The following is a 20,812-nucleotide window of genomic DNA, read 5'->3' as shown; positions in this document are numbered from 1 at the left end:
CATCGCCGTGTGATATTTTTACGAGGACCTCTCCACCGAAGATTTAACGTGGAATTAAACTAGGCAAGAAACTTGTTCTTTCTGGCGTTTACGTGCCGAAACCAGTTCTGATTATGAGGCACGCCATACTGGAGGGCTCCGGAATAATTTTCACAACCTGGGTTTTTTTTAACGTGCACTACAACGAAAGCACACGGGCATCTTTGCATTTCTCCTCCATCGAAATGCGGCCGCCGCGGCCGGGACACGATCCCAGGCAAGAAACTATTTACACGGTTTAGCATAGCAAGCATTGGCCGAGATGGAAGCCAGTCCATATAAAACAAGGCCAGTCGTTGTCTTCAGTTCATGCAATGGCCGCTATCTTTGTCGAGCATCATCCAGCAATATTCACATTTCGACAAAATCCTACCACATTTTATTGTTTGAAGCAATGCTGGATGCTTAAAAAGCACCTCAAAATAGTTGAGAAAAATTGTCGCGTAGTGCAGCCTTTCTTTATCTGCTTGGGAAAGCGTCGGACATGCCGGGGGTGCGCCGTTCCCCTGCTGCCGCCCTCGTGAACCGCGCAGTTCGTCGTCGTTTAGGCCGATTATTTCCTTCCGTTTCGACGTGAACCCTATTGTACATGGTGCCGCATATTTGCCACAACATGTTTTGGCACTCATACTTGTCGTACTATTCCCGGCAGCCATACTTGCTTATGGAACTTTACAAGTACGCCCAAGGCGAGATTATTTTATGCTTTTAGACGTTAATACATTTCATTGAATGCCGACCGGCGAGCACGCCGCATTCTCGCCGGAAATTTGCTCCCTTGTATAGTTCGGTCTTTCAAAATACAATTTGGATGCCTACGTGGCTCGAAACGAGAAGGCGCTGCAGTCCGAAGTACTCACCATTCTGAGGACAGACCTTGGCGAGCTCCCTTCCGATACGAAATGTCACCCTGGGATCATCGAACGGCCTGCAGTAAAGAAAGGTGGCTATGTTGTCCAACAATTGTAAAACTGTGACTGAGTAGAAACATGAAACATCGCGATGCGACAATGTTCCAGGCGATGACGCAAGGATTCCGATTATGATGACATAATCGGAATCCTTATACCGCTATTTTCTCTCGTTTAGAGGTCGCAGCTTTGCTTTGATCAAAGAAACCGTCATATATCTGTGTTGACGAAGACGACGACGACGCTGTTGGTTTGCACGCGCAGTTGTGCATAAGCACACGGAGAAGTGGACTGAATTGTGCATCGCTGGCACAGCGGTAACTGACAATGTTTATTGCGTCCTAGTGTATGTTTTGTATTGAAAGCGCAAAAAATAAAGAAAATAAAGTGTCAACGCCATGGGTGCGCTGTCACGTATTAGATAAATATCGTTTTTGCCAGCATCCGCATTCACAGGTTTATCGCTGTTATCAAGTTATCCCTTGGCGTAAGACGCGCCTATATTTATCCGAAACTTCACGAATGTCGCCCAGTAGGAGTGGAAGCGCTGGCGCTGTTGCTTTTGCGCCGAAAGTTGGGTCGCGTATAACACCGCTTCGTCTCCGTAGCGCTCGCACTGCTTGCAGTGAGCCGTGTCATCTCGCGGTGTAGGATGAATGCTGTGGCATTTTTTAAACAGCGGAGCTATTTAAGCCGAACGTTAGTCCGTAACGTGCGATCAGAAAATGTGGGCCGATCCTGGCGGTTGTGGAGAAAGGGTCCAAGCGCAATGGCACATACCCCTGTGAACTAGTGAAGCTGATCCTGGCTAAGTCTAGCTAAGCATGTTTGGGACTACTTAAGCTTAGTCAGTGTACGGTAGCCAATCGATAGCCAATCAAGAGCTAATCGATCAATAATCAATAAATTCTGGTAAATCCTGAGAATGACTTGGTAGTGCATAGCCTAGCCCAAATTCGTGGCCAATACCTTGCGATAGCCAATCAATAGCTAATCGATACTCGATCAGTAATAAATAAATTTTGCAAAATGCTGGGGGTGGTAGGTAGTGCAAGCTACGCTAATTTTCTTTATCATGAACGTTGTCATTTGTCTTCGACAGTCTCTGACCATCGTAACAGCAGGGCAAACGTTGGGACCCTCGGAAGGCTACATTACAGTACATGTATCCCGGGGCCAATCCCGGAGTTTCGGTCCCACGACGCCAGCTTGTTTTGGTCTGCGTCAGTGTGTCTTGGGGGGAAAAGGCAAGGTGCTGCGCTAATTATAACGGACTTGAAGTTTTTAACAGCGAAGCTGTTAAGCCTGCCATAAGTTGTGCCGCGAGCCGCAAAACCTTGCCGAGCTATGACGTCACTGCGTTGCCTAGCAACCAGTAGTAAGTGGTTCGTGGAGAAAGGGAAAGGTTGGCGCTATTTTCTGCAGCCCTTGAGGGAGCACGGCTCAGCGCCAATTGTGCATGCTCAAAACATACCCCTAGCAACCACCTTGCGGAGTGGCTTGTGCTTCGCCTCCTCTTCGTGCCGTACACATGTTGCCTTGACATTGGACGTTAAGGAGAGGGAAGGAGAGCATACACGCGGCGCGCTGAATGGTCGGGAGAGGGAAAGAGAAAATGAGAGCGAGAGAGAGAGAAAGAAATTGTGGCAGCACCAACGAGGCTGCCAGGCAACGCGCAGAGCTGCTGCCGACGCCGCCCGCGTTTCCCCGTTCCCCGCGTTCGCGCCGAACGCGCGCGGTGTCCGTCAGACTGCAGCAGGCGCCCCTGGCGGCGGCTCAGCAGGTTTCGACCACCCACGCGCCGGCAAGTGTGGATGCGCAGCTTGACCGTGACGTCACCGGGGAGATAAATCTCGGAGCCACCGCGGCGGCGGCAGTACTCTCGTTACAGTGGCTAGAATGGGGCCACTGTACTCTCGTTGACTCTGTGGCGAGTATGTACATGTAGCCTTGATATGGGACGACTAAAGAAGATCCGGACACTCCAAGAAGAAGCCACTCATCTTGAAGGGCGTCGCGCGGCCAAGCGAGAATCTGCGCGTCTTCGGTGAGCCGATTCGGAATACCGTGCCTAGCAGCACTTAGCATTTCTTAGCAAAACTTAGAAACCTAGTAAAACCTGGAAGAAGCTAGGTGGTGGTGGTGCGGATTTATTTCGCCTAAGAAGAGGGGACCGGCTGCGCTGGTTTAGAGGAGGTTGGCGGGGATCCCTCGGGATTCCGCGGGCTCCACCGCGCGCTGGATGAGCCGGCGTTGGTCTGCTGGCTCGGACGTACATAGGAGGGACTCCCACGACTCTGGGGTGTTTGCGTTGTCTGTGTTGTACTTCGTACAAGTCCACGCGTGTGTATGAGAGTGTCGGAGCTGAGCAGTGTTGCACCTAGGCGCTATCTGTTACGGAAAGATTTTACTGTATAAGAGGGGGTGTGGGAAGCTGCTTGTTTGGTAGTTTGCGCCATTAGACGGCCTCGCGTCTTGTTATATCGCGGTGTGCAGGAGGATATATGAATCTTACGAGTCGGTAGTACTGGAGGATGTCCGTGTACGTGGTGAATAGAGAATCGTGCGAGATAGTGGTATTAGGGGAAGCGGGACGGTCGATCCTACACTCGGCTGGGAAGCTAAGATCTCGAGCAAGTGTATGCACCTGGGCGTTTTCGCTGAGCGACTCGTGGGCTGGAGCCCACAGGAGTAAGCCGGATGTGGAGGAGGGGGAGTAGAAAGTAGAATGTGTGATGTCTGGCGAGAGATACGGCAGGCATCGTAGTTGCGGATAGCCTGTTCAGAATCACTAATGACAATTTTGGTAATAGGATCAGTTAGTAAAACCTGGAAGAAGCTAGGTGGATCAGCAGCACCGCTGTCTACTCCAGCCTTGCACCACTAGTGGAAGCTGCCCACATTTTTAAAGACCATAGTCTTTCTTGGGAACGCGAAAAACTGTGTCTGTCTGTCACTCGATTCAACCGTCTGGCCAAAACCAAGCAAGAGGAGAGGAGGGGTAGAGAGACAAAGGAGGAGAGACAGAGTAATAAATAAATAAATAAATAAATAAATAAATAAATAAATAAATAAATAAATAAATAAATAAATAAATAAATAAAATGTACTTTCTTGGCGAGGCAGGATTCGAACCCGGGTACCCAGGGTCCGAAGGCGAGCGTTATAACCATACACTCAACTTCTAGAACATACGTTTATGGGAGCCATTTGATTGCGTTGTACCAACGATTGTAACAGAACTATCGGTAGAAGAATATCGTCTTTTGACGTGATTTGCAGCGGAGCAAGCAGATATACGGCCAACTTTTTTTTTACGCGACATAAAACGCCCTTACGAATCTATCACGGGTAAGCCAGTGTATTGAGACGCTTGGCGCGTTTCGATTTCGCCACCTCGCAAAGCAGAACGTGCGTCCGTCCGTCCCTCACGTAAAGCTTTCAAGATAGAGCAGCGAGCGACTTCAACCGGGTACTGCCTGGCGCTTCAACGCAACGAAGCGGCGAAAACACAGCGTGCGGAGTTATCAGCAGTCGGCACTCTATGTCCGCTTCGCAGATCGCTTTCAAGATACGGTCGGCATGGCCGTGCCAGAGTAACTTTGATTGGTCCGCGCCGCCGCCGAAGTCTTTTGATCGCAGTTCATAATTGTTTGTGTCGCCGCAGCGCTGTCGTTTGTACTGGCCGGATCAAGTGTCATAACACTGATGACACCAGGCTGCGTGGAGATGAGCAAGTGACACAATGCTTACGCATATTTAGACAACTCCCGGAGAAGTTTCTGCGTGAATTTTTTATGTTAACAGATGTGTAGTCGCGGTGTCGTACGTTGATTTTCCGCGAAAATTTTGAGTTCACAATGCGCGGCCTCTATAGATGTACGTACTCGATGGTGTTTCTCGCTGCGGAAAAAAAATGGAAAAAGACTGATGTGCTTCTTTCTTTTTGTCGTTATAGGAAATTGCATTAAAATGCCTAACAGGTCTTGGAACCAAGACCGCATAAACTTCGTCACTTTCTCGGCCATAATGCCAAAATATGAGCACTACGCTCCGATCAAATATGAGCACTACGCACCGATCACAGTTGGCTGATATTTTATTTCACTTCTTCACGTTCTCTGTAAAAACAGTAGAGAAAAAGTCGCAGTTTCGCCCGACAGGCGAAGCATCGATTGCGATAGCAAATTAGTGGACAGTTATACAAAGTAAGGATAGTAGTTTCATCGGCTGTATAAGTTCGTAAACAAAGGCGTACTAACTAAATTGAGAAGCATGGTGTAACGCGTGGGCAAGCAAACATGAACGCATCTCAGTAGATGACCGCGGAAACTCCCTGTGAATCAGCGTAGCAGCAATAGCGACAGAATTGAGCTTCGTGCCGGCGCTTGCATGAACGCACCGGGATCAACGCGATCTTCTCTCGCGAGAACGCAGGTAGGGCGGAGGACTGCCCCCGCGGCAGATGGCTTTCAAGATTCAGCCGCGCGAGGCACCTCCCTCGGAGCCTCCCGGCCTGGCGGCGAGTGCGCGGCGGCAGTAAAGCGCCGCCCCTCCGCCTCCCTCCGGAGCGTTTTGCGCGACTGGAAGACTGCGCTTCCTTCCCGCTTACGCCCTTGTGTGCGTGAGCCGCGATAATAGACGAGAAAACGATCGCCAGACGTCGCTACTGCGCCTCCTGACAGCGCCCTCAATGTGGAAATGTCAAGCAGCGCGGTCGCGCCGTATCGAAATCTCCGCTTTGTGTACATTGTTTCGCCCGCGCGTTCCTTCGCTGCTCGTGCTCACGGCGCTCCGTTTTCGACGGCGGCAGATCGCGTGCTTGCTGAACAGCGGTGCAAAGACTGCAATGCGGTTTTCAGAAGGTTTCCGACGCCGACAGCTTTTTTTCGTGGATGCAACCTCAAGAAAGGTATATAAGGTATACACGTGTATACACGTGTATACACGTGTATGGTGTTGAACAAATCACGGCCGCTGGATAAAAAAAAAAAGGTGACCTTTTTTTCATCCAGCGGCCGTGAACAAATTGTGGGCAGTGATTTGACAGTGCAAGCCAAGTGCGTGGCGGAGGTGTCTAACAAGATTGTATACGACATCGAATTAGAGGTACACACCAAGTTCAATAATTTAGTCACTTTATTTCTCTATGGTGCAGTCACAAAGCGGTCATGCATGCTTGCAGATATGTGCAGAGACGATGACGATTGCGTATGGTTTCGGTGCTCGCTGGGCGCGCACACACGTCTGCTCTCATTTTGGCTCCCAGAGAGTGGCATCAGCACTGTCAGCACAGAAATAACACATGCATTAGGCACCAATAAGCAAATAAAATTAATTAACCATGTAAGTCCTACATATGCGCATAATGCCTTATATCATGCTGTAGAAATATTTAATGTATATCATGCCTTATTCAATGCAGATAGAGTCATGGCAACTCATTGCGTTAGTGAGCAAGGTATCTTTTCACTGTTCATGAGAAATTGCTCGTACAAACTGCTCCGCGAAATGAGCCCAGATCACGGTAACCTCCTGACCATAGTACGAGCACAAGAATTAGCGATACACGCCTCATCAAAGGGAATAGTTTCTCGTCGGGCGAATGCCCCGCCGCAGCTAAAGTAAGCTCACACCGATGGCCGGCTACTACACGAAACGAATATTCTTGGCAGGAAGAGTGAAGCAGGTGCAAGTTGGCAATTACCTTAAAGCATGCTTGGCTATTGGGAACCCAGAAAGCATTGCCAAGCACGTCTCGGGCAGCTGCTTTCCGACCAGCCGCTTACCGACGCACGCGATGACCGCAGCTTGCATTAAATACGAATTTCCACCACACAAAAGATAAGAAGCGCGCAGCCCCTAGCTTTCGTTGCCTGCACAACTTGCAATTTAAGTTGCAGCGTTTGGAAAAGTGGCATAATTCTCTTGAGCTCGTCCTTGCCGATCGCGAGTGAACGAACAGTACAATCAATTAAATTCGGGGTTTTACGTGCCAGAACCACGATATCATTATGAGACACGCTGTACTGGAGGGTCTCAGGAATAATTTTGACCACCGGGTGTTCTTAAACGTGCACAAAAATCAAAGTACACGGTAACAAGTGTATTCTTGCATTTCGCACCCATCGAAATGCGGCCTCCGTGGCCGGTAATCGAGCTCGCATCGTCGAGCTTAGCGGCGGAACACGTATGCATTTACCGCTAAGCTAACACGGCGGATGTCACTGTACGATTCAACTACGCGACACGTCTAAACAAACGACCATGCGCTAAATACAGGCATATTGCTATTGCGTTTTTATCGATCGGCCGTGATATTGCACGTGAATGCGAACGTACGTGACTTACTTGACTCGGCGCATTGCAGTTATCCACGCTTGTCGTCTGTCCTCGTACCACCTCCCCGGAATTCTGTAGGACTTCACGGGCGGCTTTCGAGCTGTCGAGGTTGTTGTGGCAATCAACAACACAACAGTATTTCGTGCCACCTTTCCTGGTTGATGAGGTCGCGCTCGCCGTCGCGAAAAGAACGCGCACGATCGCTCGCGCCGTAGAGAACACGGGCGCGCTGGCCCAGCGGCGACCTTCAACACTTCCATCCTTCCGCCAGGGGAGCATTCGGCGCTGGTGCCGCGCAGACAAACTATAGTTTGCCTCGTTTGTTGCCGGTTCACCGTCGCATGCTTTCACTCGCACATACAGCGTTCGGCGCGTTGCGACGATTTTATCGCCCGTGGTACGGAACCTCACGGTAACGTCGACGACGACGGCGGAAATTCGCCTAGAGCGTCTGTATAATTGCTATCGCAATAAAACTACGTTGAGGCTCGTCCTTTGTGCTGAGAAACTTGAGCGTATGCGTGCTGCTTGTCGGCCCGCTGCTTGTTGGCAAGCAATGAATGAGATGCTCATCGTGAAGGGCTAATAGAACTTTGAACTTATAGACGTGACCAAAGTTTTTTGAATTGCTTGAGACGAATCACGTTGTGGCCAATGGTTAAAACAAGGAGGCGCTAGCTACTTAAATACATCGCACATTTGAGCAGGTATGAAACAGCCTGCAATAATAGACAAGCGAATAAAGATCGTCCGACTGAACAAACGGAGTAAGAGAGGTCTGCTCATGCCGTCTTCTAAACGTCCCTCTTTCATAGAAGTGTTTCATGCTTGCTTCGTGCACTCACAGACCGCTGCAGCGAAAGGCGCGCGATTTGCGGGTCGGCGATCGCGTTGCAGGTTTGCTTGGCGCGCGGCGTCCTGCTGCCGAGTCGCTTCGGCGAAGGTACGAGCATTTCGTGGGCAGCCAGTTGTGTTGCGACGCGCTCAGCTTCAGCAATGCCAGTGGCAGAGTTCGCAGCGTTGTGCCCCGACAGTGCGTGGAAGATGTTCTCCTGCACGCTGGCGTGTCTCGCGCCGGACCAAAGCGAGAGTCGCCTGTCGACGTCGTTGGCTTTCAGCGCTGCTTAGCGAAGCAGTTTTGTTGGTTGGTGCCAACGCAAGCGAAGCAGTTGGCGGCGTGTAAGCACTGCTGATGCATGTTGAAGCTGCCTACAGCAGGGTACCACACTACCGAATCGCTCCATGTCGGCGCTCGTTAGTGTCGTGATGCAGGACTTTTCTTTAGCGCTGCTAGATGGCGGCACCATGCCTGTCAAGAATTCATATTTTACGCGTTTTCCGTGCACGGCACATCCGTTACAGGAAGTTGACCGTGGACAGCGGCATAAAACAATTCCGTTAAAAAAAAGCCGGCAGATCACACGCCCTGTGGGAATCGATGTAATACGAAGCAGTGAGCGAGGAGCCTACCGAGTTAACGAAATGACCATGAGAGCACAAAGACGTAGGCGGCTGTTTAATGACCTACATGACAAGCATGTCATGACATTCATGTCATGAATCCTCAGGAGTACCTTTAATTTTAGCTACGCCTAAGAGACCTTAAGAGACCTTAAGGCGAAAGCCTTAGTCATAGCCATGACTATGACTTCGGCCATCAACCTATAGCCTTTTCCTTCCCTTAGTACCACATCCGAACCCATTCTATTGATTTTTGACTGTTAATCTTTTTTCGCTGAGCCATTGTCATTTTTGCTGAGTCATTCTCATGACTATGACTTCTACCAGCATCCTTTAATTTAGTGTTCCTTTCACTTACTACCCACGTCCGAACCCATTTCAGTAGTTTTGGAGTGTTAATCTTTTTCGCTAGGTCATTGTCATGGCCTACAGAACACGCATGTGAAGACATTTATGTCGTGACCCATCACTTATGTTCGTCATACACTCCTGTCATACTATGCCAATTTTGGTACCTACCAAGTTAACGAAACGACCATGAGAGCACCAAGACGTAGGCGGCTGTTTCATGACCTACATGACACGCATGTCATGATATATCATTTATATTCGTCATATTCGTCATTGTCATAGATGCCAATTTTGGTACATGCCAAGTTAACGAAACGACCATGAGAGCAAAAAGATGTAGGCGGCTAGATAGATACATAGATACTATCAAAGTTATTTGTGAAGCAGGTCACAGACCAAGGTCAAAATGAAACGCCACTGCCCATTTAGCCCCACCCACGACCGCCGAGCCCAGAGACGTGGGCCGTCTTTGCCTCTCGCTCTATCCGTGCAGATGCTAGCGCAAGGCAAGCCGATACGAATTACTTCCAACACCGCTGCAGACCTCCTTATTTTGATCCGCACACTAGACATTATAATGGCGTTTTTTGGGAGGCATATTTTAGGCGTAGCGTATACGGCCTCGGCAGCTCAGCAAACATCGTAACTGTGATACGGCACCCTTCTCGCTTTCATCGCATTTCTGGAGCATTAAGTACAAGGCAGGCCAACCGAGAGATCGACAAAGGAAAGGATCGCACCGTAACTACCTAGCGCGCTGCTGCACATCGGTCAGCAGTGTTCGGAAGGACGACCGAGATAGGAAGAAGCCGTGATGTCGCCGCTTCGCCAGCTTCATCTTCGCATGCTCGTCCAGACATGACACTCGGGTGAACATACTAAAACACGGTTCAGTAAGTTCGCCGTTGACATGCTTCAACATGTCAACACGTCGCTCTAGCGCCTTGAGTACACAGTGACTGCGCGGCATCAAGTGTGCAACGCTTCGCGACTTTTGTGTTCGCTGTGATGTGTCGGGCGTCGCTGCTTCAAGAGACAAATCCGGAGGCGCATTCGGAGACGCCCGACTGTCAGAAGCAGCGTGCTCATCTTCTGTCAGACACTCGACATGTGAACCTCGTGCAGGTCGTGTAGGTGACACCGCTGTATTCGAGGTATATGTTTCCTGGTAATTAATAATACGGTGATTGTTTTATTTTGTTTGCAGTGCCCGTATGTATTTTTATTGCCATAGCAATTATATGGACACTCCAAGCGCCTTTCTGCCGTCGCCGCCGTCGCCGTGATGTTCCGTATAAAGTCCAAACACGATACCATCGCCGCCGCTCGCCGCGAGTGAAACGTCGCGAGGGTGAGCCGGCGATCGTGGCTCAATCTCGCGCGCTCGAGGCACGGGGGTTTTACCACATATGACGGCGGTAATAGTCAAACAAGAGTGCAATGTGCAAGCACACTGTCCGCGGCTTGACAAGAAAAGAAGTAGCTTTTTGCGAAGAGCCCCAGGAGGATAAAAGGACAAGATTTGACGATGAAATAAAAAGCGCAGGAATTTCAATAAAGAAATCATTTGACAGTGCTGCCACGTCCAGGTCTGTTCGTTCCTTTCTGTGTCTGTGTTGCACAATATTCTACTACTACAATCATCTAAGAATGAACCAACTAGCTCAAATAAACACCCTTTTGAACACAACTGAAGAACACAAAACAGGACGAAAGCTTGACACGACTTAAGAAAAAAATTCGCAGGGTTTCTTATGTCGTCCCAAAGACGACTTGAAGGCGAAAGCCCAGGTGCCGATGCATTGAAGACGGTCACATGACGTACAGATCCCCCTTAATTAGCTTAGTATACTTCGCTTAGTCAACCCTCTTAAGCTTCCGCATCCTCTTAATTCCCTTATTCACTCGCCTTAATTAGCTTAATGTACTTCGCTTAATGTACATCCCTCTTAATTCCAAAGGTCGAGGGTTCGACTCCCACCCATGGTCGTGGGTTCGAGTGCCTTAATTAACTGTAATTAACTTCGCCTTCATTAACGTTGTGGGTTCGACCTATGGGAGTAGATTGGTAGCCTTTTTGTACCGTTCGTGTCGTGGACGCGTTCTTGCTCAAGGTCGACTGACTCATGAGACATATAAGGCTTTCACCTTTAATCAAAGTCTTTGTGGGATGTTTTTAAACAGGTTAGTTAGAGCAGACACGGTCATCCTAAGTGAAAGAGAAAATTGGCATAGTTGGTGCGTTCCAAGGTTGGTATATTTCAGCTAGCATCAAAAATACGCTTGGCCAGAACAGCATACGCAGCTAGACTTCAACAGCCTCGGTACTGAAGCGTAGTGACGTTGATTACGCTGAAGTCTTGCGTGCCCTTCTGCTCGTTGTGATCATTAATTGTAGCGCTTTTCAAAAAAGGTCAGCCATTCCCGCTTCGAAATTAACTTCCAAGTAACCTTGGCCAGCTATAACAAAACTCTGTATCCACCCGCCAGCAATGCAGACAAAATGAGCAAGAGTGCTATAAAATTCCTTAGTAGTGGCAGCCCTCGTCGACTTACAGAGTGTCATCGTTGTAGAAGAACGGCTCGTGGAAGAGGCTCAAGGGCAGCTCTAAAAAAAAAAAAACAAAGGAAATACTTGACACAATTCATTTAGAAAACAACGGGAAGCACGTTAGCGGGATCGCACAGCAAGCAATCTGAAAAATCAACACCTTCTGATTTTTGTTACTGCCGCCCACCCGTAGTCACAACTAGGGGAGGGCGAATATTCGAGGTTTAGAATACGAATCGCACCCTGCCCATTAATTATTCGTATTAGTTTTCGAAAAAAAAACAACTCAGTATTTTCAAATATTGTCAACCAACCGAAAATTTAACAACAGCCCGTTAGCAAATTGACAGAAGTGAGCCAACGACAAAAGTTTCCGAAACAATGCGGAAACAAAATGCATGGTTTATTTTCGGTTTTGCGGTAGAACCCAACATGAAAACCAGTGAAATTTGCTTGTAGCCTGTCATTCAGTGTTTTGGCAGTCTACTCATCAAAGAGAAAAAAAAAAGCTTGTTGCCCTTATTATACTTAACGCCTCACGACAACTCCAGTGTACCAGAGAGCTGGAAGAATTCCACAGTTATACTAATCCTTAAAAAGGGAGACGTTAGAAAACTGAAAAGTTGCATGCCTGTTAGCTTGCTCTCAATATCGTACAATGTATTCACCGAGGTAATTTTTAATAGAACGAGGGCGACACTTGCATCCATCTTTAATCAACCAAGCGAACAGACTGAATTCACGAATTCTACAGTGGATCACATCGTGTCGTCAATTGATAAATCTGCGGAAACATTATGAGACCTTGTTAAAGAAGCTACAATTATATAGTTTCAGTGGTGTCTTTATAAATTTAATCAATATAACTGTTCAGCCGCCAAAGGGTTGCGATAAATAAAGAAGCTTCAGGCAATCTGGTAGTCACATCAGATGTACCCCAAGAAAGCTTTCTAGTGCTAATATCGTTTACCTTTTATATAAATGATATAACAGATATTGACTTAACAAGTGGGCTTGTAATTTATTACTCACCTCGACAGACGCGGAATATTTAGTGCACAGAGCGAACCTTGTTCTCAGTAAATTAAACGCTAGGAGCAAAGCAAACTGTCTATTAATTCTACCCAAACCAAGGCAGTGCTTTTCAGGTACAGGAATCCTCAGGTAAACATTTCGTGCGCTTTAAAATTTGGCAATCCTTGCCTGGATGTTGCTCCATTAGTTAAAGAAAGCCGTGGAGATATATTTGAGCAACGCTTAGCGTGAAATATTCATATCGATATGGTCGCGACTAAACTCGCTCGTCTTGCGGGCGTAGTTAATTACGCTTCTTTCTTCCTCAGAATATTACCTTGCACATATACGACTCATTTTTATTTCACACATTACGTACTGTCACCTGGTGGGGGCTACAACAACCCAGTCTAACATAATGACACTTTTTCTGTTGCAGAAAAAAAATGCACTGCGTGCCATAACTCAAGATTCGAAGACCACACTGAGCCTCTTTTTGCCTCTCATGGAGTCAAGATTGTGCACGACTTTTACAATTTACTAAAGAAGGTGGGAAACCATCTTGAGAGATTGGGTTGTCTCGCTAAACGTAATATGCCATACGATACGCGTAACCAAGAATTATGGCCTGCCTCGCGAAGACAAAACGGTAACCAAGTGATCCGCTACCAATTGCCATTTTTCCTAAATAGATAGGATTTTTTTCTCGTTTTTGTTTCTCTGATATGATGTACATGCTTTGGGCTATGTACTGATTGTATAAATGCTGCTACCATCAGTTTGCCAAAGTGAATTTTTTCTTTAGGGTGTACAGATCCCGTCAAGCATATTTAGTGCCTTTTGCATATTCCGGACAACTGTATCTTTGTGTAGTGTTGTCCAATAAACTTTGGCTTGGAATACAACCAACCACGCCATATCACTTTCATAGTTTATGAAAATGCATTTGAAGTAGGGATACCAGCAGTCATGGAGGCATTGCGTAATCAAGCAGTACAGGAAGCATACGTGATATACTTTGGCAGATATCTACAAGGGTTCCGTAGCTACCCTAATTCTCCACAAGAAAACTGGAAAAATAGCGATCAAGAAAGGAGGCAAGGAGACATTCTATCTTTAATGTTCTTCGCTGCATGCTTAGAAGCATTCCAACTATTAGACTGGGAAGGATTAGGAATAAGGATCAATGGTGAATATCTCAACAACCCCTCTGGCTTGGTGAAATAACACAGTCCGCGGGTAGCATAAGCTGTTGTGAACATCTCAGCCAAGTTTTGCTGTCGTACGCGGTGCGTGGAGCTCGCAAGAGGAGCGCGAAGTTACCTTTCTCTCAAACGCCCTCGATTCAAAGAGCATTACCTCTCTCAGAAAAGCAAAAACGAGAAAAAATGCAATCTATTTAGGAAAAATGGCAATCGGTAGCGGATCACTTGGTCACCGTTTTGTCTTCACGAGGCAGGAGGCGATCCTCTTTCTCTTCTGTGTGCTTTATTGCGCAATGAAGCACATTCCAATACGCGGCTGCTATTCGTCGCTGCGGTCGGTTACACCGTGGGGGGCCGCCACGAGTCCACTGGCTAAGCGCACTGCAACTCTCTGAGGACCACCGCGTTTGGCTTACATTTAGCGCGGCGTAGGCACCAAAATGGGAAATTTGAACTGCGCGCCACATGACGTTTTGAAGGCGGAGCGTTTTGGCCCAGCCCCACTCCTTCATAGCCTTAGCAGGGCAAGGCATTGAAGAAGGAAGGGGGAGCACTGCGGAGGCTGTGTTTGATTGCCAATAACTCCGCTTCTGCTGAACGCATTGAAGTACTTTTTGCGGCAAAGTATTTCTGAAATAGCTTTTTTTTTCACCTCAAAAGTCTGTCTCCACTTCGACAAAAAGTGGTTCAGGGCCCCTTTAATATACCGAGTGCAAAGGTAATGCTTAATAGCTTGGAAAAAGACCCAGAATTCATAATCAGCAGTCAGCCTCTAGAATCGGTGCAGGTTACATTTATGTAGGTCAGTTCCCAACAGCGGACCCTGATCATGAGAAGGCAATTTACAGAGGAATAAAAATGGATGGGCGTGCATACGGCAGGCATCACCAAATTATGTCAGGGCGCTTACTGATATTCTTGAAGAGCATACAAACATTGCATTCTAACATATGGGGCAGCAACATGGAGGTTAACAAAAAAGCTCGAGAGAAAGTTCCGGACCACGTAAAGCTCCAAGGAACGAACAAAAGTCGCAGTTCCGCCCGAAAGGAGAAGCATCGATTGCGACAGCTGTACGAATTATGGATAATAATTTTATCGGTCCTATAACTTTCGTGCTGTCTCTTTTTAACGCGTAATAAACGTCGACAGCACTGCGCATACGAAGTTACCAGCCCTCAGCGCATGCACTCTGTCCACATCGCAGATCGCTTTGTATATGAGGCCTGCGGGGGCGCGCACTTTGTCCAGATCGCTTTCAAGATACGGCGCCCGCGTGGCCGCGCCGTAAGCACCAGCCGCTGAAGTAGAACCCCCATCTCCCTCGCCTCCACCCCGTGCCTCGCGCACCAAAGAAGACGGGCGCTTCAACCCCGCCTTCCTCCCTCGCGCGCGCGAGATTGAGCCGTGATCTTCGACTGACCCTCGCAAGCTTTCAGTCGCACATAGAGCGTATGGCGCGCGGCAACGATGTTATCGTGTTTGGATTTTATACGGTACGTCAAGGCGACGGTGACGATGACGGCAGAAATGCGCTTGGAGTTTCCATATAATCGCAATAAAATATTAGGCGTAACGTTAAGAGGCAGGAAGAGAGCGGTATGGATCGGAGAGCAAACGGGGATAGCCGATACTCCAGTCGACATTAAGAGGAAAACATGGAGGTGGGCAGGCCATGTAATGCGTAGGGTACGTAGATGACCGGTGGACTAGAGTTACAGAATGGCTTCCAAGGGAAGGGAAGCGCAGTCGAGGACGGCTAAAAAATTGGAAATTCGGGTGTAGGTTGGCTGGAATCGCTTAGCACAACATAGGGGTAATTGGAGATCGCTGGGAGATGCCTTTGTCCTGCGGTGGACATGAAAATAGGCTGCTGCTGCTGATGATTATGATGGCTGGATTTGGCGTTGTGCTGCTATGCACCAGGTCGCAGGATCGAACTCCAGCCGCGGCGGCAGCGCTTCCATGCGGGCCAAGTGCAAAAACGCCGGTGTACCGTGCATCCAGTGCACGTGAAAGAACCGTAGGTGGTCAAAATTAATCCGACTGCGGCGCGCCTCATAATCAGATCGTATTTCTGACGCTTAAAACCCCAGAATTTAATTTAATAATAATGACGATGACTCATGTAGCAGTTTCTTTTTTTTATTTTACGCTAAGCTTTAATGCGTGGCTTTAAAAAAAACAGTGCCATTCCACTCTGTGAAGGTTGATGACCAGCGGAGGTCAATATAGGGTGATAAACTATATTGATTTAAATAAAGACATACCACGTGAATCGTCATTTTCTGCGGTCTTTATTATTTTGTCACTAAGGTGACTATAGCATCGTGGCCGCTATGGTGGACGGCCATGGGTTCTGTAACGATGCTTGAGTGGTAATGGGCACGAAGGCGGCGGGAGGCGTTAGCAGCCCCCGAAGCCCATTCGCGCTTCGGCACACGCCGTCGTTTTTCGCAGGAATGCTGTTCCGCACCATATGCAGCCTACCCATTACACGGCTGGAACGCAACTGAGACAACGTGCAAGGCAGATATACCTGGCAGCGAAGCTTTCATAGAAGCCCATACGTTCAAAACATGGCGGTTCATCGGCGGTTCATAGGGTGCCTCGGTGTCAGCGCCGCCGTTCAGGGTGGGGCCATCCTTTGACCGCCCCCGCGCCGCCGCTTTCTCGCTACGACGCCTTCTTGAGTCACAGCGAGCGGTTGCGAGTGCTTGGTGCCGGTGCTTAGTTCGAGACACAGTGCGCGCGGATACTTCGCTGACGCTTCTACTTGCTGGACAGTGTTCAGCCGCATGAATGACAAGCTTGTCAAGCGCATCGAGTCGACTTGACGAGCTGTTGTGTTCCCAAGTGCGCCGGATCGACGCGTAAAGGGCTGCGTTGTTTACGCTTCCCCCGGGACCCAGAGCGAGGGAAGAGATGGGAAGCCCAAGTAAAGCGGTATCACTGGAAGGCAACGGATAGCTCCTACATTTGCGAGGTAAGTGTCAAGAAAGTTAAGACTATCGCATCGTGTTTTTCATAAATAAGAAAGTATTCTCTGATCCTCGCTCACGTACCTACGTTCGCTCACGAACTAAGCACTGCACCGATGCTGAGTAGCCTATGGTTTGCGAGCGCGCGTCGCATAGGCTTTTGCCGTTTTGATCAGCGCAGTCTATGCGAGTAGTACCCTTATTTTAAGAACTGACGAAAATGCTTCGCCGCGAAATAGCCTTACATTAGCTACAAATCGTCATGTAAACCACCTATTTTACTTTTTCACGGGAAGCACACATCGTGTCTCTTGTTTCTTCTTTTTCCCCTCAGTTTCTTTTTTCGCTACTGGTTATTTGGGACTAAAGAACGCAGTGCTTCTTCTGGGGAGAGCGGCTGTTGTGTACGTGGCAAGCGAAGCATTGTGATTTTCTCTATTCTCAGCAGATATCTTGCGGATCTCAGGTTGTTACTTTATATAGCTGATTTTTTAGACGAATATATTTGTAGCGTGGTGCTCGTAAGCCGATGGTCATTCCTGCTCATTCCCGATCGTAGTGGGTACTGTGACGGTCTTTAAATGCCTGTGCACGGTATGCCCAGGTGTAGTAGAGTTAAGGGGCATCATGGGACCAAAATATTTCGGCGCTTTCTGGCATGGTGTCTGTTGTAGCCTGTGCATTTTTTCGAAACGTGTGAAGCGAGGTAATACAGCATTACTTCTGCGAAAACTTATTTTTAAGCACTGTAATGGGTTCACTAGCTGTATTTACAAGGCAACTTTTCATATCAATAATCACTTTTGTTGTTTTACTTGTACTTAGAAACACTTTGAAGAGGACCAGTACGAGGGAAATCGACAGGATGGGCGCCGTCTGTTAAAGTCAACAGCCCTACATCATCATGGACTATATTTTCGAAGTGAAAAACATTGCTAATCTGTATTTGACTGTCTTAGTTTCATTTACGGTTTTTGTACGTGATATGTATGCAGTGTTGTTTATTTTTTCAATGTAGTTATCAGTGTTCTAATGGTTATTTATGAAATGTTCTGTACTCGCCATCGATGTGTTTGGCTGATGCGACGTATTCGATGGTAGCTGATGTATGTATTCTGGCTGGATATCTGGCTGGATATCTTGATTAATATTACCCGCGGTAGCGTTTTCTTGTTTGCATTCTTGTTTTCGATTTATATTGTGTGTAATAAGGTTGATGTACTTACTTGAACCCCGCCCCGCCCATGTAATGAATAAATTAAAAAAAAAAAAACTCTCACTATCCCGAATTGTGTGTCGAGCCTACCTTGCGAATTTTTTTTATCTCGTCTTTCAACATAACCTTCAGGCGCCACACAGTACATATAATTTTTCATGTACATATCTCTTTCATGATTGATTGTACTAGACATTATAAGTAAATGTATTTTGTGCATCGTTTGGTTTCTTGTGTGTACTACGCAAGATTGACACAGACAAGTTACGTTACATGTTTCGCTACAGCACCAACTAAACCTTATTTTCACATCGCCGTTATTTTTACACCAGCTTAGTCCTGTCAGCACACAGTTTTGTGGGCAAAAAAAAGCAAAATTGCGCGTAGATATCGTCAAATAATTGCAACGAACGCGAAGAGCACGCGCAACGCAAGGGAAACTAACCGCCGTGCGCGAGTGGCTGGCTACGGTAAAGGAGGCGTGACGTGTAAACCAAAATACAACAGCGAAAAAGAAAAACTTCCACACACAGGGGGTCGCAAACCTTATATACCAAGCATCGAAGCGCAAAAAAAAATTGTGCGTATTTCAAACATACACACGGCATGTTAAATGTAAATTGAATTAGGCAACTTGGGGCATGTTCCCGGCGCCATACATTTACGTCTTGGACCTTCGACGAGTTAACGGCTATTGGTTATGAAGATGTGCAGATGCGATACCGATAAAAAAATCCTCATCAAGGCAAAGCACTTGGAAGTGCGCCGCGAGTAACACTATTTATGAACGCAAGCGTAGCTGAGTCTCAGCTCGTGTGACTCAATATGGCGGCGCCAGCGGGGTTGTCTCCACCCTGGACGGCGGCGCTGGGCATCGAGGCACCCTAGGCGGTTCATGGGTCTTAGCGCCATCTGTGTGAGGAGGGAAAACTTCCGGCGGAATAAAAAATAATGTGACGTCATATCCGTTAAAAACAGAAGTGACGTTATTTTGTCTCAAAGGCGCGAAATTTGTTTTCGGAGGCCTGCCACTACAGCTGTATATTCAAATGCCCCGCCATACAACTTGATGGGCGTTGAGAGCTTTCAGCGCCGAAAGCGATGCAGGAAAAAGTCAGCCTACGGGTGTCGAAATCGCATCCCTGCATAGAACATACTTTCTTTGGAGGCCGATGAACGCTTTGGGCGTAGACTGCAAGTCCTTTCGTCGCACGCCAAGCCCGCCAAGCCCCCCGGCCAGCGCTGTCGCACGAAAACAACTAAATTAAACAATTATTTGGCGGTGGCAACTTACTGCTTTTGACTGAATAGGTTAAGAAACAATGAAACTACCCGCGTCACCAAATTCAGACAAACGTCGGCAAGCAAAACAACACAACATGTGAGGGGGGCGTATTGTAACAGGTTAACTTTACGAGCGCGCCTTTCTGCACACTTCAAAGGTGCATTGCATTGCAAGTGATAGCGGCAACACCCGCCGCTATCGGTGGCCGCTCTTACGGTGGGTGCTGAAAAAAGGTATTTATTGATAATGATCACGTAAAACACAATTGCCTCGCCATCCGTATATAAAATTGATCAGGAACTTTAATTTCGTTGAATGAATCTAACTGCCTCTCTTTATTTATAAAACGCTTTTTTCTTTCCCAATGTTTGTTCCCCCCAAACATAGTCGCGCTTCAACCGCTGCTCCCATAACCACCCTTGCTCATGTCGGTGACAATTCGTTCTGAACCGCTTTTCGTCCGAAGCTTCGCGACCTATGTGAATCGACCTTGCAACGTGTCTGTGCAGTGCGCGACGTCACTAGCCAAAGAGACACACCCATTGGCTATTAAACGCAGCTGGGCCACACCGGCAATACGATTTTGGCTTGTATCGAGGCTACGGTGTTTTTGGTCTACGCACTCGGCCTATATACGCACCCAGCGATCCGCTGGAAAGTAGCTCTGCTGTAAAATTAATTCTTGGGTTTTCGAGCCAATCTCTGTCACTATGTTATTACTCAGCGCGAGACGCGCCTTTCTGTATTGCAAGTTTCTTGAACGTTATCCGTGGTCTGTTGTCACCGAACCTTGTGTAATCATATTGTATGCGGGATACGAATTGCGTAGTATTTCTGGAGGGCGCGCTGGCACCAGTGATTTACTTCGACGAGTCATGTGTAAAAGTGGACGCGCTTGATTTGCCGATCAGCTTTCTAGTAGTGAGCTCGCTGTTATCAATGTGCTGAATGCTACTCGTCTTGCAGGGTACAGGTTCACCGTTAGTTTCGTGACTTGCGTCGTACCACTGTGGTTGTTCACCGTCACTGCAACGTAACGGTGAACTGAAACAAACCAAACAATCAGAGCGGAAGTGTGTCAATAGGTCACGTATATTTCTGCTCAAATAGTGTTATTGCATTGTAACAATGACTATAAAGTAAAACCACCAAATAAATCTCCAATACCAATCACCAAATAAACAAACCAATACCTCCGGCTCGGGCGAGAAAGCGACGTCACAAGGGGAATCCCGTAATTTCACCGAATACAAGCACTAGTAATAGTGCCGAACTTCTGCCAGCAATAGAAACACCAGAACAAGGGTACTCGGATCGCATACGTGAAAGAAGTTACGGATGCCAGCGATGCGTTGGACCTCTCGGATTCCGCCGAACATACAATAATGATCCGTGTTACGGATATTATTGCGAGTTTTCGATATTAGTGCGAGTCTCCCAGGCATAAGCAAGAACA

At 47.7% G+C, this 20,812-nt stretch overlaps 1 protein-coding gene across 1 annotated transcript in view; it reads right to left on the bottom strand.

Annotated features, from left to right (window-relative positions):
• LOC119445361 (neprilysin-4) overlaps nt 1-20,812 on the bottom strand; it is a 191,880-nt gene that overhangs the window by 62,429 nt on the left and 108,639 nt on the right. Inside the window, exons 7-8 of the mRNA XM_037709669.2 lie at nt 11,661-11,712; nt 900-967 (exon numbers count right to left, since the gene is read on the bottom strand). Coding sequence (XP_037565597.1) covers nt 900-967; nt 11,661-11,712 — 120 coding nt within the window. The remainder of the gene's footprint in view (nt 1-899; nt 968-11,660; nt 11,713-20,812) is intronic.

Source organism: Dermacentor silvarum, chromosome 3 (genome assembly GCF_013339745.2).
Source record: "Dermacentor silvarum isolate Dsil-2018 chromosome 3, BIME_Dsil_1.4, whole genome shotgun sequence".
NCBI classification, from domain to species: Eukaryota; Metazoa; Arthropoda; class Arachnida; order Ixodida; family Ixodidae; genus Dermacentor; species Dermacentor silvarum.
The sequence above is the reverse complement of the archived record's forward strand: the minus strand, read 5'-3'. Positions and strand labels throughout refer to the sequence as shown.